Source organism: Pseudopodoces humilis, chromosome 1 (genome assembly GCF_049639895.1).
Source record: "Pseudopodoces humilis isolate 2021_Gansu_Grassland_sample_001 chromosome 1, ASM4963989v1, whole genome shotgun sequence".
NCBI classification, from domain to species: domain Eukaryota; kingdom Metazoa; phylum Chordata; class Aves; order Passeriformes; family Paridae; genus Pseudopodoces; species Pseudopodoces humilis.
Genome location: NC_142200.1, coordinates 42,204,326 through 42,230,643, shown reverse-complemented (window position 1 = coordinate 42,230,643; position 26,318 = coordinate 42,204,326). Strand labels below are relative to the sequence as shown.

The window sequence follows — 26,318 nt, the reverse complement described above, 5'->3', positions numbered from 1 at the left end:
TGAAGGAAGCATCCCATTTTGATTGAAGCATTTATTTCATTAGCTATGTTATTTAGTAGTCCTCAATAGCAAGGACCTAATTTCTCCTGAGATAATAAAACACTTACGTGCTGAAGCAGGAGGAATGTGTTGAGGTGTTGAATCATGAAAAATTGTACATGCCACCAGTGACTGGATTCCTCTCCAGGCCCATACATCTGTCCTTGAACTCTTTATAATCTGTGCAAATGAAAGGCTTTCTTTCAAGTTTCTTGACATTTTGCTTTAATTTTTTTCAGCTCTCTTGTAGCAGACCCCTTGCATTTTACTTGCCGTCACATTTTCTTTCACCCTGTGAGCTGACAATCCCATCTTTGTTCCTCCAATGATTTGGCTTCTGCTTCTAATTTTCAGCTGTAATTCTGTTTCCTCTCTGTCTGTTCTTTGTGCCCAACCCCTATTTCACTCCCGCCCCAGCCTTGGTCTTGTACATCAGAGGAGGGAAAAAAATTGCCTTCTATATTTGCGTTTCTTTAAATAATTCACAGCTTTGGCTGTTTTCATGTGTCTCTCTCTTTCACTGATGCAGCTTAGTCACTGTTTTCCTGCCATCATTTCTAATTCTTTTTCTTTTAATGACTTTTCTTGCATTTCTAGATAAGTATTTTAGGATCCAGCCCTGCTGATGATCCTGCAAGTAATACAGGCCAACAATATCAAACCCATTGGGAGTATTTGGTTGAGTCAGCCATCACCTTTCAAGTGTAACTGCTTCAGATGAAATTGGTTTTTCAGACAGACTGTGGAAGAGATACAAAGACCTTTGGTTAACTGCATCGCTGGTGAATTTTTCCTCTACAAGTCTGGGAGGGAGACTGCCCCATCTGACTTTGTCATTTATCTTTCTCTCCTGCTTTCTGTTTTCTTGAATCTGCTGAATTAATTATTTCCCCAAGAAATGTATGCTTTTCAGAAGTTCCTGGTTTTTCCCCACTTGCTAGGATGGAGACCATCCTGCTTCTCAGAGTCCAATTGCAGAACTTGTCCCCGAGTTCTCCTTCAGCTCCAGTTTTTCTGATTGTTGTGCAATCAGTACTTCGAATGAAATTACTTCACCTTTCATTTTTTTTTATTTTTAATTTCTCTGGCCTCATGCAGAAGAGACAAGCCTATCCAGCACCATAAATTGATAAATTTCCATAGTTTTGTTTTGCTAGAGGTTGTGGGGAGCTTAAAACACACCTATAATTTATCCTAGAAGACACCCAAACAGTAATGTGTGTCAGAAAGAAAAGTTTTCTTGATAAACTTTTTTCTTGCCTCCAAAGAAATACAGACCATGACTCATATCTGACAGCTGTTTCTCTCCTAGAAGGAATTAAGAAAATATCCTGCACTCCTGGTATATTTGTGGAAGAGTATCCCAAAACCTTTCTGCAATAGGGAGCTGAGGCCAGCCACTAGAAGGCAACATGATCCCACAAACAGCCAAAGACAGTATTCCCTCAGAGCTACTTAAGCCAAAGCCTGCACTGCTGCTCAATAAAATCACTTCTGCCACTTGTGTGTCTCATGCATGAGTAAGGGATCAATTAAAAACACAGGACTTTTCTTGGGCAGTGATTGCAGCACTGCAGCATTTACACGAGAAGGGACAGTGGTCACTGGCGGCACATGGGCGCTCAGTCTTGTGCTTTAACAGCATTTACTGTTATAAATAACATTACTGTTACTGTTATAAATAACAGTATTTATAATCAGCTGTGTTTGCAATGCAGGCTGAGGACAATTTATTGGGAAAAAACAGTCACATGCTAATAATAGTCTCTTGATGACCATTGACACCTGAAGCCCTGTAGGACTGTGTGATTGGTATTTGCTGTGCTAATTTGCTTTTGTAAGCTATCAGTAGTAAATAACTTGGCCCTGTCAGGAATTTAATGCTTCTAAAGCATGATTAATGTATCCCTATGTCTGAGTGAGTATACAGCTACAAAATAGATGTGGTGCTCCTGCTTCACCTTTTCATCTCTTTTGTAGCTGAGAGACCCAACAGATGGTCCTTTATATGTCTTTGTGTTAAAACTGCAGTGTAAGAAAGGCCACTAAGTATTTTCTGCCTTTTAATTTTAAAGAAAACATGTAAATGGAGGAAATCTTGCTCTATGGGTTAAAAGAAGAGAACCCAACTAGCACAGCACTCTGATCTTGGAGTACTGGCCCAAACCAAGCCCCTTCAAGCTCCTGAAGGGACCATATTGATCTTTGTTACCTTTTTTTTTTTTTGGGGGGGGGTGGGGGTGGGGGTGGTTCTAATGATGTATATTCTTGCTTTTTTCTAGCATTTACCTGTAATTCCATTATCTTTGCAATAATAACTTGGCCTCTTTCAATGTCTTTTGTCTTATGTGTGAATAACAAGGACCTTTCTCTGCATTTGTTCCTTTTTACACACTTGTGCCTTGTGTGCAGCCTCCTCAGGTACTTGCCACTGGCTGGAGGCTGGAAGAGATGCCACGGTGTCCCTCAGAGCACACCTTCAACAGCATGAAGAGGAGGGAAGAAAAAACACCTGAGGGGAAATATCCTTGCAGCAGGTAAGTAACTCCTTCTCCTCACTGTTCCTCCTGATTTGGTAAGTTTGTGGATCCAGGCAAGTGTATTTACTGCAGAATCTAATAAGATGCCAATATTTAATTAAATCAGACAAGAGAGTGATAAAATAATCGTGTATGTCTTTGAGAGCACCAGTTCACCTGTTACAAGTCAGGATACATAGTTCTCTTATCTTTGATGGCTATACCTAGCAAAAGTCAGGCCTTTTGCACAGCTTCACTCCTCACAGAATAAAAAGTTGTATCTTGTACCAAGCCTTCAGATCCTCAGAAATAACTCAGAATTGCTTTGTACTGTATCAAAGCACTCTACAAGGCACAGGCATTTGGCTACTTTTTTTCATTATAATTGAGCCTGTATGTCTCTGGGGCTGTATGTGTGAGTGAGTGTGTGTGATGAGAATTATCCATAAACTAGAAATCTAATTAGGGAGATTTTTCCTCTCTCATGGCTCAGTAAAATACTCCCAAGACAAGGGCAGGGCAAACCTCTGTTGCTGAAGGACAAATCAATACTGAGAGACTCTGACTAATCCCTAAGGCTGCTGTGCATGGGAAAGGCAGGGCTCCCTGTGTGCCCGCTGGCTGGCTGGGAGACAGGTCAGGGTTTTGCTCAGGCAGGTGCAGAACCTGTTGTTTATTTAACAAGGTTGGCGTCAGCTGCTGCCACTGTTTCGGAGCAATTAAAGAATGTGTTGTTGGGTAGGAGGTTGCCAGGTGCTGGCTGTCCTATATGCTATGACAAGCAGGGCAAAATTTCATGTAAACACCTGCCAGCATCCCAGGCAGACCTGAACTAATGGGCTATTATGTACCTGCCATTAAGCAGTTTGTGGGTTTAGCTGACAGCAACACGTGCACACCAGATACAGCAGCAAGGGCTTGGAGAGATAAGATATGCCTGTGTTTCCTTGCCTCCAATAGATGCCAGGCCAGGATGTTTGAGAACCACCAACAACCGCTTCAGGCTTTGCCCTCTTCAATGCACAGGGCCCAGACCTTGCATGGGGTGAATCAGTGCTGTGCTGGTGATGGCAGGAAGAAGGTGTGATGCACATTCTGAGGCTCTGACAGGGATCAGACCTGCCAGCCACAGCCTGATGTTTCAGTATGGGGTCATTTTTTCTCATGGAACCCAGATTTGGGTGTGCTTTCTTGCCTCCACAAGCATGGCATAGCAGGTTAGCCCCTTAGCTGATTCTCAAGCGTGGACTTGATCTCTGTTCCATTAATTGAGACTGGTGCAATAAGTATCAGGCAACAAACTTGCCTCTGAAAAGAACAGATGCTACTACTGAAAAAAAGAATAATGTCTTTGAAATATTTAAAAACATATCTCATAATGATTAATACACTTTTGAGAATGCATGCAATGCATTGTGCTTCTGTTACTTCAGTGTATGAGACACTCAAGTATTCTGCTGCAGTTGTCCTTTAAGAGCCTAACTCGGGAAAGGAGGCCAAAAATGGTTACAGGCTACACCTTCTTTGAGGTGATGCAGCCAAAGATCAGGAACAGAATCTCAGAGCTCCTCTCCAGAGTTCTGTGGCTAATGGCCTTCAAAGGACCATTGACCAGGCAGAAATGGCTGAATGACTGTAGGGATGTAGCCCCTGCCCTCCCATCCTGAGTGATGATGGAGGAGCAGACAGAAGGGCTGGCTGTGGCATAGAGGCTTTTCCATCTGGGAAGAGAGTCCTGCATCTTACAGACCTACAAGCAATAGCAGTCATGATATCAGGAGGGGAAATCAGTACATTTTCAATTTATTGCCATAAATTAGACCATTAAAGTTTATTTTTCCTGTGTGCTTTAGCACAAAAATGGGTGCTCTGCTTTATGAAGTTTGAGAGTCAATGGATTGCATTTTGTTTCAAAAGGAAAAGTGAAAAAGCTTACTCAGAAAGTAGTTGTGGCAACAGTTGCTAAAATCACTGACCTTGCTGGATTAATGAGTCCAGCAGCAGTGAAAGAGACCTACCCCCACTTCCTGCAAACCTCATCCAACCACTCCTGTTCCCAACTCTGCACTCTGTGACCTCTCCCATGTTCAGTGAAATGGACTGTGTGCACATGGACAGGTAACTGTGCCTTTTGGACTGGTCACTGAATCATAGAAATTCACAGATTAACAAGATAATGGTAGAGATTTATTTTGCTTTGTAAGAAGACAATCCTGATAATATTAGTAGATTAGTGACCCATGAGTAACTTATCTGTGCTCTGTCCTGGGGAAGTGAATGCCTCTAATCTGGACTCAGTTTCTGTGCACTGTGTAATTGCAACAGCAATTATTATATATGCATTTTTCTTCCTTATCAAAAGGAAAACCTGCAGTCTCTTGCCCCCTGCAGTTTTTAGTGAATACTGTACATAAATGATTTATTCTTTTCTTTTAGAGAGGGCTTTGCTCTGCATGGCATCTGTCATCTGGGATTTCCCCCTCCCCCTCTCGCAGAAATGTAGCTGGAAGCTGTTTAACTCTATCTGAGAACAAGTCAAAGTCGGTGTATTAAATCCATCAAGCTTCAACTACTCTTTAACATTCTCTTTCATCTGGTGAAGACCTTAATTAATCTGCACCATTTGTGACTAAGGTAGCACTTGCAGGACCATCACAGGATTATGTGTAGATTACTACACATTTCTATGAAATTCAGATTTCTAGAGTTTAAAAAAGAATATTTAAAACCTTAAAAAGTTTTTTTTAATCACTTTTTCATTATTGATCAAGAGAAGTCATGCCTATAATTGCTCTCTAACACATGATCTCTTCATTTGCTGTATATTGTAGATGGGCAGTGAGACAAGATTTCAGCTGAAGGTTGTGTTTCAGTCTCGACTCAGTGGGATGCTGAGGTCCATTTCTGATAGTTCTTCTTCAGGGATGAAATAAATGTGTTACATTAGGTACCACATAGTAGTAAATGCTATTAGCAAATGCTGTGTATCATGACTTTTACTTTTTATCTTTAAACAAAGTTCAAAGTAGCATTCTGAAGTAGAGCCGTCAGGTGAAGTCCTGTGTAAAGGCCAAGGAAATGCAGTTGCTGGCATGAGATAAAAGACAAAAATGGAACAGGTAACAGGAAAGAAAACTTTGGAAGTAGATTATTGCATCAAAGCAAAGCATGACAGAGGTCTATGGGGAAGAAGATTAAAGTATAATAGGAAAAGTAATCAAAGGATATCTTGAGTGAAAGCTGTTGAGGGTAAACTAGATGTTGCTGAGAGGGAAATGTTTGAATCAGTAAGTAGTGTAGTTATCCATTTTCTGTGTAGAAAACACTTTCTGATGGTAAAAACTTCTCCTACTGAAGTGAGTTCAAAAATTTCAAGAGATGTAAAACTGAGTCTGCAAAGTGCGTCAGCAATATAACCACTGGAAATGGCACATGTCACCTTCTGGGGCTTTCTGATCACAAAGAAGATCTGGAAAATCTTGACCAACATGAAGAACACACAGGTCAGCCATGCATGACTTATTGGAACCCCCTTTTTCAGGCAAGACTTTACCAGAGGACCTGGAGCCAACACCTAGAGGGTGCAGGGAGTTCAGTGGGGAGATGAGGAGGTACCTAGGATAGGTCATCACAAACATGCAAAAAGCTTCATTGCATAATTGTCATAGAGCCATGAAGTCATAGAATGGCTGGGGCTGAAAGGGACCCCAAAGATTATCCAGATCCAATATACCTGTTGTGGGCAAGGACACCTTTCAATAGACCACATTGCTTAGAGACCTATCCAACCTGGCCTTGAACACTCCCAGGGACAGCGGATTTGAACCAAGAAACCAAGGAAGAAGGAGCTTCATATGAGGACAAGTACCCTTGAATACAGGATTTTTTACTTTTCTGCCCACTGTCCCTATAAAAAGATAACTCTGTCTTTACAGAATGGCCTGCCTGTTTTGCTGGAGGATGGAAGCAAGTGCTAGCTCAGGACCATCAAGAAAGGAGTAGAAAAGTAGAAAGGAGAAGAAAACAAAAAGGACCAAGAGGATGAGATTATCTGTAAGCCATAGACAGAAGCAGGGGTCAAACAGGACCCTACAGGTCCATTCTGAGCTACAGACTAAATGCATGTGGACAATCACACTGGGCCTGACCTCTGTCACTGATGGGCTGTGGGCCGGCAATGTGCTTTGTGCTGTGTGTGTGCGCACAGCATTGAGCTGGAGGTCAATTTACAGGGGCCTGGGTGGCTGTGGGCTAGGAGAAAGCAGGGAAAGAGAGATGGACAGGACATGAGGAGCAGGAAAAACAAGATGTTGAAAATGAAAGGAGAAGAAAAGGCGAGGTGGGATCTTATGGCTGCAGCTGCACTTTTCAGACCATATGGACCACTTGGAACTGGGAATTACTTTCTCCTTAACCACAAACTTCTGTATTTCTGCAAAGTATAATTTATGGGGAAATTCCATAATTTTTCTAAAGATGGTACAATTTACATATCACATTTGCATTTTATGACTTATTTGCATACCAATCCCACTTAGTTGCTCCTCCTGCATTTAAAAATTTCAAATAAGTTACATCTATAAGCAAATATTGAACATGTAGTAACAACCACTAAAATCACCATTTAGTCATTGGAACATGTACTATTTGATCATGGCAGGAATGTTCAGTAGCAAAGGCTTGCAGGATACACAGAAATCATAGTGGCAGCAGGAAAAGTTTTCAGAGTGAGAACTAGGTACTAGTTTTATGGTCTTCAAAAAGAGTGTGTTGGCAGTGGGTAATGGTTGTTGTGGAGGTTGTTGATAGGAGACTTGCTATGGTGCCATGAGACTCTCAGCTTCAGAAGATACTGGCTGGGGGTACTGAGGGGACAGAGAAGTAAGCAGATTTAAGGAACTTTTTTCTGCAGGTAAAGAGAGCTTCATTCTTGAAGGAGAACCGTGGAGTAAGGTAATGTAGGCTTATTTATTATTCTTAGTATGATGACTAGCCCAAGAAGGGGATTTCTGTGTGGGAGAGTCTGTCACTGGCCTGAGGGGTGGAAGAGTCCCCAGGAAGCTCCAGCTAAAAGGTGGGACTCCATCAAGAAGTGTGACATATACCAACTTTGTATTGGTGCTGGTAGAACTGTGTATTTGAATTAAATTTTTAATTAAAATATTGCAGTACTGCTGGAAGCAGTAGCCACTCTTGGGGTTGCTGCATGCCACAGAAAAGAGGGCAGGTGGTTGAATGGAAGAAACATGGTTGTCTCAGGTGGGACTGGCAGCTCCTCCATGAATTGTGCTATTTTCCACTTGGAACTGGGGCACATGATAACAAAGGATGCTCTGACGAAAAGTCAAGAGATACCTTCACACTTTTACTTCATCCACTCTCATCAACCTTCCCTTCCCCTGTCTTCTCTGGCAGTTACTCTCTCATCTCTTTCACCTCTTCTGTTGTCCCTGTCTCAGGTTTCACACACAAAACCTGAGTTCTTCAGTACAGTGATAAGAGAGTTGAGTAACAAGGGGTTTGAAGAAGAGAAATACAAGCCAGAGGAAAAAAAAAATCTTCAATTGAAGAAGGAATGCCATATTGTTTGTCTTGTGTAGTGTTCTTGTTCAATGAAATTATCTCTACAGTCCATAATTAATTCCTTTTTCTTGCAATTACAACAATTAGCATATAACACAGATAAATTGAAGAGGCAGTATTTTGCCTCCAGCAGCCAGCAGTGCAATACGTTAAGCCATCAAATCATCTATGGTGCTGCAGAACATTTCTCCCTTTGAAAAAAAAATTGCCCACCATTAAAGCACTAGCAAAGAAAAATGAGCCAGAAGTTTATGGCAAAGAGGCAGTGCTTCAAATGTACATTTTATGCTGCTAAAGAGAGCCACAGTACTGTGACCAAAATCCCATTAAATGGAACATTTTCTATTTAAATCTTCCCATGACGTGATTCTGCTATTACTGCACCGGGGAGGCACATAACTGTCAGGCTTAAAGGCTGCTCTTCTTTCCTTCCTTGAAGGGCTCTGAAAACTCAGGCTGTCACTTCCAGTTCAAGACCTCAAGCTAAGTGCCAAATTTCAGTGCAGAACAACACCTCACCTCTGAGTGTCCCTGAGCCCCTTGGCTTGTGTACCTTAGCCAGTGAGGCATCAGCAGCTTAGTGCTCAGGTGAGAAAGCTCAAGACTTCTCAAGGAAAACTGCGATGCTGTTACCCCTTCCCTGGGCCATCAGCTTTGCTGTGTCCATCACAGGATGAGCTCCACATGTTATTTATGGGTGCCTGCTATGGATAGAGTGATGCACTTCACTCATAAGAAAAAAGTAGTAATTTTTTTTATTGATATAAACCAGCACTTTTACAAAGTTTGATAGCAAATGCAACAAGATTTGTTGGCAAAGTACACTTGGTTATTTACTGCATGGAAGGCAGGGCCAGAAAAAGGTACCAGAGAGAGCCTCCCATTGAGTCATGAGGTTCAAAAAAGATGTCCTTTTATTCGAAACTCTTTCTCAGAAGGCAGTTTAAGTGCAACTGGATCCAGACTTAGACCCAGACTTGACCAATGATTTATGGCTAAATTATTATGTGGACACAATCCATCCTTTATGTCACTTAGCAAAGATTTAGAATTTGAGTAACCTATTAATCTGAGAATTACTACTGAGAATCCATTGTGGCAAGAAATCTCTCAGTCTTGAGGAATAACCTTGAGAAGTGTCCCTGCTCAAGGGGAGAACCTGGAGTGTAGCCCACGATTCTGCAGGAGAGCTCAATAGGCCCCTGGCTGTCCACAGTTTATGGAGTAGGGCAAAAACCTACAGTCCTATTTGGATATCAAATACAAAAGTTAGTTCCTGTCAAACCTGTCTTTGGTCAAACTTTGACCAGGTCTATGGTGAGGGAGTCGGAGTGTTTTCCTCAGGTTAGCCCTCGGCTATTGTTATTTTCCACCTGCCCTGAATCCATCAGGAGTCAGATGCAGCCATCAGGACTGGATTCATCCATTGACACCACTGCTGGCAGTTATCCCTTGAGTAGGTATGCAGGAAATAAAGGCCAGCTTTTAGGAGATGGGGGAGAACAACCTCACAGTGCCTTGCCTGTCTTTTTCCACTGGTGGAACACTCTGGCAGTGTTAACCTGGCCAGCACTGAATGGAGAGCAATGACTCAAAGTAGAAGTTTTGGTTGCTGTTTTTTGAATCACCCTTCAGGCATTCAAGGCATACTATGGTTTCTGACCCACACAGAGAAGAGTTTCTCATCATGAAGGGTAGCAAAGTGTGCTGTAAGTGTCTGGCATTATCTGAAATGTCACACTTAGCTTTCTGTCAAGGGGTTGGTCCCAACATCTTGGATACACTTAATGCTGGCTTACATTAAGCACTTGTTAAATGCTTGCAGTAATCCCAAGTGCAGTGTATACAGAGTGGAGTACAGGAGCTGGTTCAGAGGAGAAAAAAATGCTTAAATGAATCTTCATAGATTGCCATCCCAAGCTCTCCAAATACTGGTGATGTTACACAACACTATAAGAGAAAAAAAAGAAACATAAATGATAAAATCTCAGAAGATTACGTTGTCCAATGACAGGCTAAAATATATCTTCTTTTTTTTTTATCATTCTGTATTGGAATGTCAGCCTTTTTTGTTCCCTGTTCAATAGCTTCAGTGTAAGCATCATTTTTATGCTGTAGACAGCTATAGCTATATTTTCATATTTACCCAGTTTGTAAGGTACATAGAAAACCCATCAGATTTGGGATTCCTCAAGGAAGCAACTAGAAATAGCCAGTAGATCAACTGGATTGTTGTTTCGATTAGGATATTATATTTAGTTTTTCATGTCTCGTACCTAGATACTGAACTTTTCTTTTATCATGGCTTGATCAGTTCACTTTAGCCTTGATTTTCGTCCTTCATCTCAGAATATTAGCAACACTGAAACAGTGAATTGCTTCTTGGTAACTCTTCAGTATTTGTCTAGCTAACATGATTTTATACCCTCCTTGCAGTTCATAGTGGGCATGATCTCAGAAAGGACACAAGGATCTGAACATCAGGTAAGTTCTACCTCCAAGGTATTTCCCATATCAGTCCTTAGCTACATTGGGCAATACAGAAGTCTGAATTAATGTTCATCTCTTCTTTGGGTCAACAGGACTTCACTATCCTTCCTAATGGTCACTATGTGAGAATTAAACTCTGCAAACCACCCCCTCAACCCCACAATCCCAAATAAGCTAGGAGAGAGGATATATTCAAAGGAGTAGGCAGGTTAAAATACGGTATCTGTCAAGTAACTGAGCCCATACTTTGTTGCAAAATTTTTTAATAATCTTCTTGGACAATATTACTATTTATCAAAGCTCTCTTTGGTTTAAGTAAGGACTCACTGCCTCACAGCCTGCCTGCTTGCTCCTGCAGTGCAGCCATTTAGCTGAATGTATGACACAACAGTAATTATTGTGCCAAACCCAACCAGCTGCTGTTTAAAAAAGAAACCCCCCAAAAATCTAAGAAACAAAACCACTGGATTGTGCCTAACAATGCAGAATTAGATGGTGGAGGATGGGGAAGCATTTTTTGAGCATTAATGTTCAGCAAAGTAGCAGGGACGCGAAATGAATGGCGAAGTAGCACATTGAAGCAATGTCTCCTCCAAGTTTATTCCATTGTAAGACCCTTCTCAGTGTAGGGTGTTGCCACAGTGTAAGGCACACAGAGAGCCAAACACTCACTTGGAGTGAACAAAGGCCTGTCTCCTGCTGTTGCTTAATGCTGTAATTTTTATTAGCAGCAAGTGACAGCAGTTTAGTCTCCCTTCCTTTTTCTAGATGATTACATTCTTAAGCCGATTGACTGCAGTGACTAAAGGCATCTGTTGATCCACACTCTTTCCTCTTGCACACACAATGGCACATGAAGAAAAGAAATGCCTGATTTTGTGTGTTCAGGATAGGCTTAAGGTTTTCATTGCCTGAACAGAGGTGAAAAATTGGTTGCTGTATCAGGAGCCTGGGATCCCCAAGGGCAAAGTCTCCACACACTTAACAAAAGCAGGTGGGGATGCTCTGAGTTTGGGAGCACAGAACTGAGCCTCCTCCTAAATTCCCTTCCCTCTTGCCCCAGACTTTGGTGAAAGAGTGGGAAAGGGGACTACAGTAATAGTATGTATTTGGTTGGATTTGGGCTACTATGCCATCAACCTGGGAAAAGGGAGGATTAATGAATCAAGTATAAATACAGCAATGCAGCCTACACAGTCTTTACTCAGAGTTAGATGTGTAAATGGAATTAGTTTCCCTTTCCCCCCCCCCCCATGTTTGTTTATACCCAGATTTGTTTCCATGCCTAAATGCAGGCAGGTGTTTTGCTCCATGCTCAGAAGACCTTCAGGACATCCTGAAGCTGTCTTTTTCTGTTAAGGCTGAGGGGTGCAATGCCAGTGCATGGGGATATGGATGGTGTTGAATGGGCTGTTCACTGAACTTGCAAGCCATCCTTTGAGGTTGTAAATAGCACTACTGTAGGGGATGGTGTTGGGAAAGGATTCCTCATAACCACAAAACAGCTGATAAGCTGGTTCTTCAAGAGGTACTGCCTTTTAACTAACTTATCTTTGTGAACTGGCACAAGGTTTTACCCAGGCGTAAAAAGGTGACAGTGGAATTGAAGTTGCAGCTATAATTAGCCAATTAAGCTTTTCTTTTCAGGGAAAAACATGTCTTAGATACCACCTTATCTGCTGTAAATTAATGGGAAAAAGCCCAATCTCTTTCTGCAAGACTTTAGGTGGCAAAGTTCCTGCTTCAGGCTCTGTTGGCTGCAATGCACAGTAAATACATCAGTTACAGGTCTCAGGAGAGGTTGATCTAAGAAGGCTCCTGCTGCTGTCTTATCTCAGGTGAGAGGTAATTTACTGTTTAAAGGAACATCCAAAAGCAAGGCCTCATTTGCAAAAAGAAAATATAAGTGAAGGAAGTTGTAGGTATGTTTTTTTTTCTTGTGCACAAACCAGTGAGACAATGTGGCTGTAGCGAAAAAGGATCTAATAAAAAAATTCAGATCTGCACTTTCCTCCCTGACAAAGCTGTAGGGTATCTGCTTAAGAGCCTTTCTAGCAAATGTAAAAACATACAAAAAAGTCCTTCCAGGTGAATTCCAGCTGAATGTGTGCAAGATGCAACTGCAGCTTTTGAAGGGATAGTCATGTGAAAAAATTACATACTCTGATATCTCAAAGAGAAGTTTTCAAAAATGGTTAAAGCAAAAGGTACTTTTTGCACTGGGAACCTGTGCCATCTGTTTTACTGCTTTGGAAACTGCAGTAGAGAAAAAAGTTCCTTTTTTGTGCTAAGAAAAAATAAGAGATGCTGTATCCTTACTACCTTTTGCTCCTCCCTCTCTCTCCATATACCTAAGCTCTCATTCATATTTGAGTGACGTAAAATGATTTATGAAGTTTTAGGCAGACATACAGCTTTGCAAACTGATGGAAAAGCTTCTTGATTCTGTTTTGTGCAGTGTGAAAATGGATTTATGCACAGCAGAAGAACTTAACAGGGATGACAATTCGATAAGTGACATTGTTGTGGTAATTTATTTAGAGGAGAAAACCTAGACTGGATCTCAAAAGCTTGAGTAAAGATAATAGCTCGCTGGTAAACCATATCCTGAGACATGAAAGCACTGCTGATGCACTGTCAAATAGGGAAAGTCTGTTCAATAATGAAGCAGGACACACTAGGGAAGAAGGTGACTTTCTAGGTAGTAATAGAAGTACGAGCGTGAGTCTGAGTTGGAAAAGTCACAGTCCAATGGAGTTAGCACTGAGGAGTGGAAAGATCCTGCTTTTTGTAAAGATGCCAGGATGTTGTTTGGTTTAGAAACACCTTGGAAAATTCTGCACCCTTTGGTGGAGCAATATAGTAAAATATGTTATTTTTATTTCAATCAACAAGTACTTGATTATAGTTCCTACAAATCTGTTTTCTGTGTGGATGGGACAGATATATATAAGGTGAGAAGGTGTGTAAGTCACAAAACTCCCTGATGATGATAACCATATAAAATATGATGATAACCATATAAAAGGGTTAAAAGCATGGTTCTACTGCTTCTCTTCACATCACCTTCAATCCAGCCCTGGTGTCTTCAGAAAACTCCATCAACTGTTACATTACCTCAAATGAAAGAAACTCAGGCTTAACTTCAGCAGTCTGTGAAGAATATCCCTTGTAGGATATGACTGTGGAAGCTGCTTGTCTGTGATGAGCTTTCCAAAGCCTTGGCCTAAATCAGCAGTTCTACCTTTCATTCAGGGGTGGTGTCGTTTACACAATCCCTTCAAGCCAAAGCTAAAATGAAGTGGCCTGTCTGGACTCCAGGGCAGAGGAGCCAAGGATGCCACACCACCCCTTGCAGGCACTGTTGTGTCTGAGCACACACTCTCCTTTTGCAAGCTGCAGTGATTGTGCTGCCCATGTGAATGGACATACATCAGTAATCATCAATCAATGGAAAGCAAAAATCCCATTCTTAGCAGATGCATCTATTCCATCATTAAGAAGGAGCTGCATCTATTTATTTTGGTTATTTCTACCAGTAGGTGTCATGATACAGCAACCTGTGAAAATTCTTGGTGAAGTGGGAGATAAAGTGGTTAAATAAAAACTAATAATTACAGAAAATTATTTAAATCATTGGATGCTATTGGTTAAAAGGGTGGTTAATTTTGCTAGAAGCTTCCACACAGACATTACTCTCCCCATTTCAGATGTGCTGCAAATGAAAACCTCTGTCATTGTCCCCAAAATTTCTTTTTGATGCCTGTGGAATACACCAGTTTCTCTCATTCCAAGAATGGTACCTGCCCTTCAGCAGGATGCACTAATAATGGGGTGGGTAAGTGACTGACGAGTGACATTCTCTAGAGAACTTAATGATAACCTCTCCTTTGAAGAAAGAGGTTCAAAATGAATGCCACACACATTTGCTATGTCTAAGAGCAGTCCACTTAGATATTTTTGTCACACACATCAAAGCACAACCCTCAGCCATGTCCATTTTTGTGATGGCTTTGGATTCATCCTTCTGGGGAAAAAAAAAAAAAAGGCTGTCTACTCTGAGAACTCAATTAAAAGGAACTGTGATATGCCAGATAGTCCATCAGGTGCCTGCACTAACAAGGATCACATCCATTCAGAGCTGCTGCAAATTACAGTGTGACATAAGTTTTCTCTCACCTTGCCAACAGCAAGCCTGGTGCTAATGCCAGACAGGGTGTTTAGTTTTCAAACTTTTGCCTGCACTGGCATACTGCATTTTAAGAGCAAAGCAGCAGTGTTTTAAAGTTTGATCTGATTGCTGGCCTGATGACTTCTCCTGAACACTTCTCCTGCTCCCAATGAAGGCATCTGTTAAAAGTTTTGAGGTGTTTTTTTCATTAGTTGGTTGATTTGGGGCTTTTATTTATTTAGTTATCTTAGCCCTTTAAAGGTTGCAAAAAATAACCTCAAACCCACCCCCATCACATAACGTGAAAGGGTCTGTTGCTATTCAGTAAGAGATTAAAAACTGAAGTTTAAAGTCTTATTAGAAATGTCTAAACCTGCCTTTGTCTACCTGTACTTCATATTCTCAGCAAAGTTCTTACTCTAAACTTCAGGGATCATGTAAATCTATTCTGGGTGTTTTTAATTATTTTTGCAGTCCATATTTTTAAACTACACTTTTGTTTTTAAGGTATTTATGTTTACAACTTAATTTCTAGATACTTAAAGGGTTAATATGAAAAAATAATGGAGGCTCATTAAAAGTATTCCTCAGCACAGATGGAAGTAAAAAATATTTAAGAATCTGCACTTAGTTTTAGTGCATATTACAACCCTGCAAATTCAGTAAAGAGGGAGTGTGAGAACAAACACAGCGTGGAGGTTAGGAATTTACCATGGTACAGGGTTAACCACAAGGAGCCTGTGAGTGACTTCTAGTCAGGCAAGATTTGATGGAACTTTTTAGTCAGACTCACCAACACCCACAGAAAAACCTTTCTGGACCTCTGACCTGGAGGAGCTGATCACCCAAATCTTTCTTGAGCGTTGGCTGATAAGCACTGCCATCTGCAGAACAGAACCAAAACTTCTTAATTGGTAATACAACCTCTTTGACAAGTGTGGGTTTTACACAGCACACCTCCAGCATGTCATACTGTCACTCTTGAAGTAAATGAGACAAGATCACTACATTATTTTGGTATCTCAAAATACTTTGGGAAGAAGTCTGGTCTCTGTTGAATTCAACAACAGTGAAATATTCATGAAGCAAAGCTACCACAGTGAGCCTGCTTGTCACAACTAGCCCACTTCAGAGTGGTTTACCATTTCTTAGCATTCAAGCTGAATCTACTACTTGGCAACTAAATTTTACAAGTGAACATACCAAATTAGCTAGCAGGTTTCAGTGGATGAACACAGAGTCTGTTGCACCCAAACCAAATGCTTACGCTTTTTTGAATTGAAGGAGCCTCAATCAGTAATGAATGAGCTTTTTACCTTCATCCTAGACCTGTCAGCCTTCTAGAAAGCAAGTTATGGTCAAAGTACTTGGTGCAAGCCTCCCAGCTCAGCTGTGATTGCTGGAAGACCTATTATAATTAAAGATGTGTTATCAACTGTCCAGCTGTTGGCTGGGATAGAGTTAATTTTCTTCCCAGTAGCTGGTGCAGTACTGTGGTTGGATTTAGAATGAGAACAATGTTGATAACACACTGATGTTCTAGTTGTTGCTCTGTAGTGGCCAGGGATACTTCAGCCTCTCATCCCACCCCAGCAGGGAGCAGGCTGAGGGGCACAAGAAGCAGGACAGCTGACCCCAGCTGAACAGAAGGGTAACACATACCATATGGCTCCACATAAAACCTGAGGGAAGGAAAGAGGGACAGCTGGCTAGGACCACTGCTCAGGGACTGACTGGGTGGTAGGCAATTGCACCCTCTTTGTGATGTTTGCCAAATCCTGAAGCTATGACTGAGGTGAATGCTTCTCATTTTTGAAAGGATTTTCAAAGGTCTTAGCCTGAGGTCTGCTCTCTGTTCAATGGGTTCCATTCCCTTCCCCATTCAAGAGTGGCCCCAAATAACTTTTATCACAGCCTGGGACAAGATCTACATAATTTGTAGGTAGCTGTTTCTGATAGTTCATTAATATAAATTTAGTGAAGAAAAATCGTGCCGTCTCAAAAAGTGTCAAGTTGAGTCTTGACTCAAGTAACTTCAGACAAACAGATCTGGGCCTGCAGAGTCCTTTCAGGGCCTGGTGCTCATCCAGGCACCCGCCTACAGATTTTTGTCATAATATTTTGCCATTCACACTGTATTACCATAACAATGGCATCCTCTTATTGGTGGGGAGCAAGAGAAGCCTAATATAAAGTCAGTATCCTTGTTAGTATTCTCATTTTCCCCTACAGAAGAATATAAAAAAGTGTCCTTTTATAGTAGCAAGGATGGGCAGATGGCCCTTTTTAAGCAAAGATCAATTTTCACTGCTTTATATCCTAAAAATGTACCATCTTAGCACAATGTACAGAGAGACAGCTAGTAACCACATTTCTCTCTCAATTTCTTGGCAGTGGAATTCTCTTTCAGGTTCTAAAATATCAGCCTGAAGTCCCAGTGACAGTGACACTGGGACAAGCTGCCTTAGGAAGAGTTTTTGAACTACCACTGCAGCATCCCCAAGCTGCCCACAATACCTAAGCTACATCATACTGCAGAGATTTTCCAAAAAACTTCTCAGCCCAAAAACATAGGGAATGCAGCACCCAGCCAAAAGGCCATTGGGAATGAGAGCTTTTCTGTAGCATCATACAGGACTCATAAGAGCCCTCTCCTAGGCTAATGAGCCAAGAGATTGGATCCTCTGGGGTGCCATCCAGAAGGAACATAGCAGGCTTGTGGAGCGGGCCAGTGTGAACCTCATCACACTCAACAAGGTCAAGTGCAGTGTTCTGCACCTGGGTCAAGACAACCCTCAATATCAATATTGACTGGGGAATGGATGGATTGGGACTGGAAAAGGACTTGGGAATACTGGTGGATGAAAAACAGGACACAAGCCAGCAATGTGTGCTTGCAGGCCAGGAAGACAGACACATCCTTGCCTGCCTAATGAAAATTGTGGCCTCCTCTGGAGTTTCCCACACAAAGAACACATTGATCTGCTGGAGCAGGTCCAGAGGAGGGCCACAAAAATTGTCAGAGGGCTGAAATACCCCACTTATGAGGAAATGCTTAGAGAGTTGGAGTTGTTCAGCCTGGAGAAAAGAAGGTTCTGGAGCAGCCAGAGCAGCCTTTTGATACATAAGAAGGACGGAAAGTGATTTTCACCAAGGTCTGCAGTGACAGGACAAGGGGCAATGAGGGCAATGATTTTAAACTGAAAGAGGGTAAATCTATATGGAATATAAGGAAGACATTTTTTTACAATGAAGATAGTGAGGCACTGGAACAGATTACCTTGAGAAGCTGTGGATACCCCATCTCTGGAAATGTTCAAAGCCAAGTTGGATTGGGCTTTGAAAGTTGTCCCTTGCCCATGGAGAGAGGTTGGACTAGATGAGTTTTGAAGGTCCCCCCCAACCCAAACCATTATTGATGATATGACTCTACTGGAATGTAAATAATTTAGTATTTGAATATTAAACTTTAGTCAATAACCACATGGTAATTTTTTAATTGACTATGATTTTAAGCCCTTTATCATTATTGTTTGTAAGGCAGCAGAATGGCAGGGAAGCTAAATGGGATATGCTGTCTTCATGACACCTAAGTGCAAACAAGAGAGTGGGTTTATGCCATAGAGATTTCTCCCCAGTAGCAGAAGAAATCTCAACTCTATACACTGTAAACAAACAATACTAATAGTAAGTTTTTTAAAAGGAGAAATCATATGATTTTATACTGTAGCACTGAGAAAAAATTTCCAACTCTATGCTAGATATTAAGGATTTATATTAAATCCCTAATTTTATTTCTGTTTTTATTTATTGTTTAAATCTATTAATACATGGTTTAGTATAGCCTAATTAGATTGGATGGAGGCATTAAAAAATAGCCTGTGCCTCTTATTATTAGAGACTAGCGCGGTGAGTTAGGCATGCCTTGTAGCTTGCAATTTTCAAATATCAGGTGCAGCAAATGAACATTGTTAAGGCTGCCCGCTGGCTAGGGCAGTAAGAGCTTTTCTCAGCTAGAAGCTATTTCTCCACAGAGCAAATCCTTCCCTTCCTACTACAAAATATGAGAGGAAATAAATAGGTCAAGCTCACGTTGCTAAAGCACTGTGAGCTGGGAACCACAAATAAAATTAATTTGAAACAGTTAAACAGAGACATGTTTGAAATATTAATAATATTTATTCCTCCTATTTTCCAGTTTTTCTGCTCTCTTTCCTGTTATAAGGACTTCACTGTGCTGTGAGTGAGCATAAAAAGAAACAGCACCAAGAGCTGATTAGCAACCCTACAATAACAAAACAGCAGCCTCGCAGGAAAAAAGGAAAAATTATCTGATATAAGTTTCCAGGGGAGCATTAGGAAGATCTTTAATTCAAATTCTTTTCTGGAATACCTTGAAAATTCAGTAACACTGCTTCTTTTTAATTAGCTACTGTAATTTACCTCCCTGCTGAGTCAAGAAAAGCAAGACAAACATATCTGTGTGCTGGATCCTTTTCCCAGCTCTCCTTATGCCATAGTTGGCTAACTACAGCAAAGATGCACTTACAAAGAAGTTTTATACATATAGTCACAATAATTAGAACTCTTACACTGCGTTTCTAGACATCATTAGAAAAAGGAGCAAAAAATTTTGCATAGAATATCTTTACCCAGACTTGGGGAAATTACCTGAATTATGTGGCACAAGGTAAAGTTTCTATTCACAAAGCAGTTAGTAATTTTACAGCCTTTCCAGCTCCTTTGTGCTCCTTTGTTCAGTAGTGAAAAAGAGATTTAAGAGGTAATTTGAGTAGAGGTAAAAAACCATTTCTGCACTCTGTTGTACAACATTTGATTTAGTCCTGACAATGGAAAGGGGTCAACAGACCCAGGCATTCACAAGTTGCATGGCCTCAAGCAACTCATTTCTCTTTTCACCTGATATTTTTCAATGCTATATCATGCAACATGACATCATTCTTGGCCAGAAAGGATGGGAATTGGAGTGGGGTTCATGTCCTAAGTAGCCATTGCCTGGGAATAGGCTGGGCATCACATCCCCTGGTGGGAAGGGATAAAGGATTACCTCTGCATCCCTTTTTCATTCTTCATTTACTCAGCTTGACCCAGTTTTTCCCCTCGCTTTTGCTCCTTGGATGTTTTTCCCTGTGCCACAGTGCGGAAGGAGTGTGAGGGTGGATAGGAACTTACCTGCCAGCCAGGGACAACCCACCACATCCTCAAGCTGTTGCAGGCCATGGATGTGTGTTTAGAAATCCTTGCTAGAGGCTTGCTTTATTCTTCTGGCCTGCTATATCCAGTACACCTTTATCTCTTTTACACATGATTCAGAGACAGACTAAAAGACTGAACAACTGATCTTGTCTAGCACAGACATCTTATGTTCTTACATATTTAATCCAGTAACTACATGTATTACGTTGCTTGATTTCCCCCATTATTTCAAAATTCTTTTTCACATATTGGTGTTTTTTAATAGTGGGTGGAACCTGGACTAGATCCTGGCCTCAGGATCTATGAAGATCAGCTTTTCTTTATATAGAAAAACATGTAAACATGTCTTCCTTATGAATGCCTCACAAGCCTTTCAAAGCCAGATTCAGAGGAGCTTCAACAAATTTATGGAGAGCTACACAGTGCTAGGCACTCTGACAAAATGAAATTGCTCATTTTCAGTGGAGTTTTACCAACAAAACCTATCTCCACTTATACTGTGTTCAGCAGGGACTCAGGCCATTACAGCAAGTATATCTAGTCACTTAGTGTAACTCTGTTTTCCAATTAGTTTCATAGTGACAGTCACATACATGTTCACCTGCTTTCCCTCATTCAGAAAATTTATTCTCTGTAGAGGATGGACAGCTTTACAAGTGTCAAATACTTGCTTACCTCTGTGTACTCTTTCTGCAGCTTCTGATACTCACCACGGCTGGTATGGTGGTGTTATCCTTCAATAATGACAGGAAGCAAGGTGCCAGTCTGAATAAAAACGTTTGACCCCAGATCTCTTTTTGCATGTTCTGACTCCAGTTTCCCAGCAGGCATTGAAAGCAGTAAACCAATTTGATTAGTTGATAAGCTAGCCAGATTGTCCACTCTCACAACCCAAAGTTGCATCTAGAGATATTACCCACAGCTGTCCATGAAAACTACCCTGGAAATCAGGGAAAGAAGAATGGATGACTGGCTTGTCTTCCCAGTGTGTATGTAAGCCTAAAGAGGCTCAACACACTCAGACCATGGTCAGGTTTGGCACTTAACTCTGTAGGGAAGTTTATGGACATTATGACATTTTCCCACCAACCCTCCCAGCCCAGCAATCGCCTGGAGACTAGAGGTCTGACAGGACCACTCACAAAGAAACTCCAGTTAATTGGGAAGATGTGAGGCTGTCTCAAGAAGTACCATCACCTGCACTGGTGAAGTTCTGTAGTGAGACATGCACCAAACTTCCACTAGTTTAGTAAAGATATTGGATATAAGGATGATGCTTTTCTGAAGGCAGCCTTAAGCAGTCATACTCAGTGAACACACCCATGCTGGTAGAAACTGGCCTTATCTTAACAGCAATATTTAGGCTGAGGTAATCAGGCCCTTGTTACAGAAGATGTGGATGAGAGAAAGAAATAACCCTGAGGTTGTTGCTGGGTGCCCGAGCAAGATGTTCTCCCTTGCACTTTTATTGCCTTAGAAGGTTTAAAGCAGATACAAAGTAGGTGGCTCTGAGACCTGGATTCAAAGGGGACAAGGGGTCAAATTTAGTTGCAAAGCTTAGATCTAGATTTGCACACACAAAAATGGACAGAGCTTTATGGTCTCTCCTTCACAGGATGGGTCTGAATTTCAGTTCCCTCTTAGAAGAGGAAATTAAAACTATAATTGAATCTGTGATTGTTCTAAAGAAAAAATTAATAAACTCAGTATTTAGGGGTGGAAACACCTCTAGAATAAAACCTCCTATCTGTCTGATGGAATTGGTATAGACAAACCACTTGAGAACACAGTTACTGTTAAGTATCTGTATGAGACTTTAGAGGACATCAATTGCTCCTGTGATTGAAGACCCTAAATATTCCAGAGGAGGCACCCAGAAGAAGAGGATGTGTGTAGAAGACATATATTAGAAGACATGAGAACAATCAAAGCAGGCTGGGAATGGAGCTGGAAAAAGGGGAAACTAGTCATGGGCCTTGGAGGTTGTATGGTGACCCCAAGCTTTCCTACTTCTCCCTCAAGAGAAAGAGTAATTGAGGGAAAAGAAAGAGAAGTCAGAATAATTAATTAAATTTCTTACCTCCTTGTCCTCTAGCTACTTGTCCTTACCTGGATTTAGCAAAAGAGCTTGAAAAGTGGTGAGGCTGCTCATCTGAGAAGGATTCCTGGCTGGCAAACCGCCTCTTGGACAAACTGCTGGTTGCTGCTTGGTTGGCAGTGCAAGGCACACTGCCCTGAACAGCAGGACCAAGGAAACTTGGAAACCCAGGCAGAGCTGCCACTCTTGTCTGTGGAAGATGTACACCAGAGGTTTTTTTGTGTGAGGACAACACAGTGAGCTGGCACAAGGTACCTACTTCATCCCCTCCTGACATGCAGGAGACTGGAGAGAGTGTAGATATTTGAAAGTGGAAGAGAGGAAAAAGGCTCTTGAGTCTGAAGGGGCTTTTGAATTCCTGGTGAGACAAAAGCTGAGGCAACCCCACATCTAGGGCAGAGATGAGAGTTAGGCTTGCAGGGGCATGGGGAGATGATGCTAGAAACAAACGTACCTCCCAAGTGATGGGCAACAACTGGTAAGGATTTGCAACAATATTCTCATATCCAAGAACAGGGGCCTCTAAAAAGACATCCAATAGTTTTTTAAGAACAAATGTAGAGTGGGAAAATGGTCTTCCCTCCAGTCAACTTTAAATTATATATGCTAGTTACTCAATCCTACTGGATTGACGCAGTAATATTGAGAAACTATGTTTGAGGGGCTGCGTGAATTGGACTGGAAGGCCCTTTTCCCTGTTTAAAAACCATAATAGTTGTAGCTTTAAATGCTATTCAGTTTAAATGTTATAATGTTTCACAATCATGTATTTAAACACAGAAATCTGTTTATTTACCCAAACAAAACAGAGGAAATGATTCCAGCCCTCAGGTTTTGAATTCTCATTTAAATATGTGAACATGAGTCCACAACTTAGAGATGTTTGTGTATCTATGTACCTCCAAAATACTCATATTTCATAGGCTTTTTCACATTAATATTCACCAACAGTATCACAAAAGTTCTTTTTCTTTTACATAACTGTAAGCAACAGTAATTCTAGAAACACTAGAGAAAAGAAAAAGCATAGCAATGTCCACAGTTACAAGAAAAAGTGCACATTACTTGGTCACAATCACAGTCATTACTTGGAAAACTATATGTAACAAGTAGATATAAAATATCACTGATGCCTTAAACTCATTGTCAAAAACGAAATTACATAAAATTTTGTACATGAAATAAGGCAAATTTAGGAATGCACAAGAAACTTGTTATTCAACAAAAGCTAAACAACGGAACAGATAGTACAATAAGCATAAACTAAAGTATCTTTTTCTATATACTTAAAAAGAAGCCTGCCATAGTGCACAAAGAAAACACCATTAATGTGTAATCAATATTATAAAATAAGAAATAGAGGGGTTGGGAAGAGTGGGGAAGGGGAGAGAAGAGTATTATTATAGTTGCAGCTGCATCCACTTACAGTTTTGTACAGGTTTTAGCTAGGCCTGGGGATTATACAAATTATACCAGAAGTGTCAATGACCTTCCTTGGTAAGAATTTTGTTTAAATTAAGGAAAAAAAATAAATACACACAAGAGTGCAAATTTTCAGATTGTCACTTGCAACCTCTTAACATTCATCATCTACATCCAATCACAACTAGAGGGACTTGTATAAGACAGCAGCAGTGATCATGGAGTCAGATGAACTCACTGTAAGAAATCAAATCATCTTTTTTTTTCTCAACGATATGTCTTTTTAAAAAACGCTCAACTCTTTATTAATTGCTAATAAAGCTGCAATATATTACAGAATGGAGTTGAGAATGGCATGAATGCAGGAAATGCATACTTCCTTTGGAAGGTATTCCATAGATGACAATTTACAGTACACAGGGGAGGAAATTATCCAGCATCAAGAGTTACTCATTGTAGAAAGAATATGAAGTTGGGGAGAAGGGCACAGCCAGGGATTCAAGAGAGGAAGGGGGGACTTAAAATAGCTCCTCAAAACATTTTCAGGACCAGTGAAAAAGTTTACCAAAGTAAAAATGAAAAATCTTGAATGGAAACAAAAATCTTTTGTTTCGTTTTTTTTATAAAAATTACATTTTTTTAAAATACAAGATCCTTTTAATTGCAATTGTGCCCTGTAGCAACAGGACATTTGGCAATGTTTTGCCATATACTGCAGCTTTAAGTCCAATGAGTCAGTATCACATTCCACTAATATTGCACTTGGATCTTGAACCACTTGTTTTAAAAAAACATCACAGCATCTTCTGTTTCCTCCACTTGTTAGAATGAGTTAATTTCTAGCCACTTTTTCGATATTTATGCTGACACACTAAAACAAAAGCAATAGGCTGGACACAGTAAAGTACCTCGGAAATACCAGAGGTCGAAGTTCACTTGAAGCACCTTAACACATCACTTTATGGATCAAGAACAGTGTGGCATTATGGTAATTAACTCTCCTAAAAGACTGTGCAGTAACTGAAGTGTGTGCTCTGGGAAATCAAAATGTCATTAGTGGAAATTCTGAGATAAGACCAGGCCGGTGTGAAGGTCACATGACTCAGTTCTGCTGCAAAATAAGGTTTTCAAGTTCATCTGCAGAGCGCAATAAAAACGCGGCTGATTCTCGGTACCCTGCCACAAGCTGCCTCACTGCATTGATTTCAGTCGGACTCAGCTGGGGTCTGGAGCTGGAACTACTGGAGGATCCAGAGCTGGTTGCTAACTGCCTCTTCATACTGAGATCTGTTGGACCTACAGACAGCAAAGGGAAAGAAAAGAAGCTTCAGATCTGCTGCCAGAGACATTTCACAGGTTTGTAGATACAAATGAAGAGTAGTAGGACCTGCTCTCATTTGCAAGTAGCAGAAATAAGCAATAAGCATACTGTTACCAGTCGCCTCGACAGGAACCACAGCAATTTGTATTTATGTATCACAGACCCCACTTACAGAACATGAGGGGCAAGTCCACTGCCAGCAGAAAATTACTCTCCAGGGGCATGTTCCAACAGTGTGAGCCACTTGCACCCCAAGCCCTGCCCTGGGATCTGATGACGGCGATCAGGCAGAAGGTTCATCTCCTGTGCCTCCCCCCAGCTCCAGCTGCCATCATAGACTTCATGGCAATATGCACACTTGCAATTTTTATCACAGAAAATCCAACTTATGTTCTCCAGACAGCTATTTTCACATTTTATGCTTCAATCAGCATGTGGCCAGATTGAATCCCTTGCAGACGTAGATAAATGGTCATACACATGACTTGCCTGACGCTGTCTGATCACTTACATAAATAGCTGCTCATGAATGAGATTAGGCTGGTGACAATCTGGCTGCCACAGTGAGGAGCACACTATCATCTGTGAGGGCTGCATACAGCTGGCAACACATTGCAGGGATCTTGTAAGGCCAGAACACTGACAAGAGATTCTGAAGCAATCACCATGCTGTTGTACTGGCAGCTCACAGCAATATGCTTAGCACTTTTCTTCAAAAAATATTCTCAAGACCATGAATACTTCATAAAGAAGACAGCATTCCTGAGGGCAGTCTGCAGGTTACTGTGACTGGCAAAACATCTGCCATCATGAACTTTGGCTTTGTGTGGAATTTCCCTGACTGTTTGATCAGTTATTAACCAGCTAAGATGCAGCTTTAATGAAGTGTTTGTAATTTCCACTTAACACATTTTTTTCTTCTTCCTGGAGTGTAAATTTGGACAGGCAGAATTGGACTGAGGACTTTTTTTAACATCTATAGAAGAATATAGGTGGCAACTATACTTATTAAACAGTATATTTTGTGTAAATCTGGGAAATACTGGTCTCTCATTTTGACAGTGTAGCAAATTAGTACCCCTAGCAGGCAGAAGATGAGAGTAGCCTGACCCTAATCTTAATACTCTCCTGGAAATTGGAATCAAGCTATCCAAAGCAAGGTATCTTGCTTTCTTACAAGAAGAGTGTCAAGTCTCCAATTTGATCAGGACAATATATGTCAATGCCAAGGTTTTCCAGGAAAGACTAGAATAATATTAAAATTTAGCATATTCAACTGTAGAACACAGAACACACAAATTTATACTCTAGAGGTTCTCCTAAATAATCCCACAAAGTTTTTAAGATTCAAAAACACAGACTCACAATCATAACTACTAATGGAAAGAGATGTCTGATTTCCAGAAGCTGAAAATGTGGTCACAAACTTTATTTAATTTTCTTTCTTATATGTCTGTG

The 26,318-nt window shown here is 40.9% G+C and overlaps 1 protein-coding gene and 1 long non-coding RNA gene across 3 annotated transcripts in view; one reads left to right on the top strand and one right to left on the bottom strand.

The window, feature by feature from the left end:
* Positions 1-1,958: 1,958 nt before the first annotated feature.
* Positions 1,959-10,855, top strand: LOC148185079 (uncharacterized). Its single transcript, XR_015773960.1, has 6 exons — positions 1,959-2,071; positions 2,452-2,576; positions 7,471-7,511; positions 8,581-8,729; positions 10,578-10,625; positions 10,724-10,855. It is a non-coding gene; the product is annotated as an uncharacterized LOC148185079 (long non-coding RNA).
* Positions 10,856-22,987: 12,132 nt separating this feature from the next.
* Positions 22,988-26,318, bottom strand: part of NOL4 (nucleolar protein 4) — a 188,774-nt gene continuing 185,443 nt past the window's right edge. For both annotated transcript variants that reach the window (XM_088054532.1, XM_088054537.1), the window contains one exon: positions 22,988-24,835. In XM_088054532.1, coding sequence (XP_087910658.1) covers positions 24,642-24,835 — 194 coding nt within the window. In that variant the 3' untranslated portion in view covers positions 22,988-24,641. The remainder of the gene's footprint in view (positions 24,836-26,318) is intronic.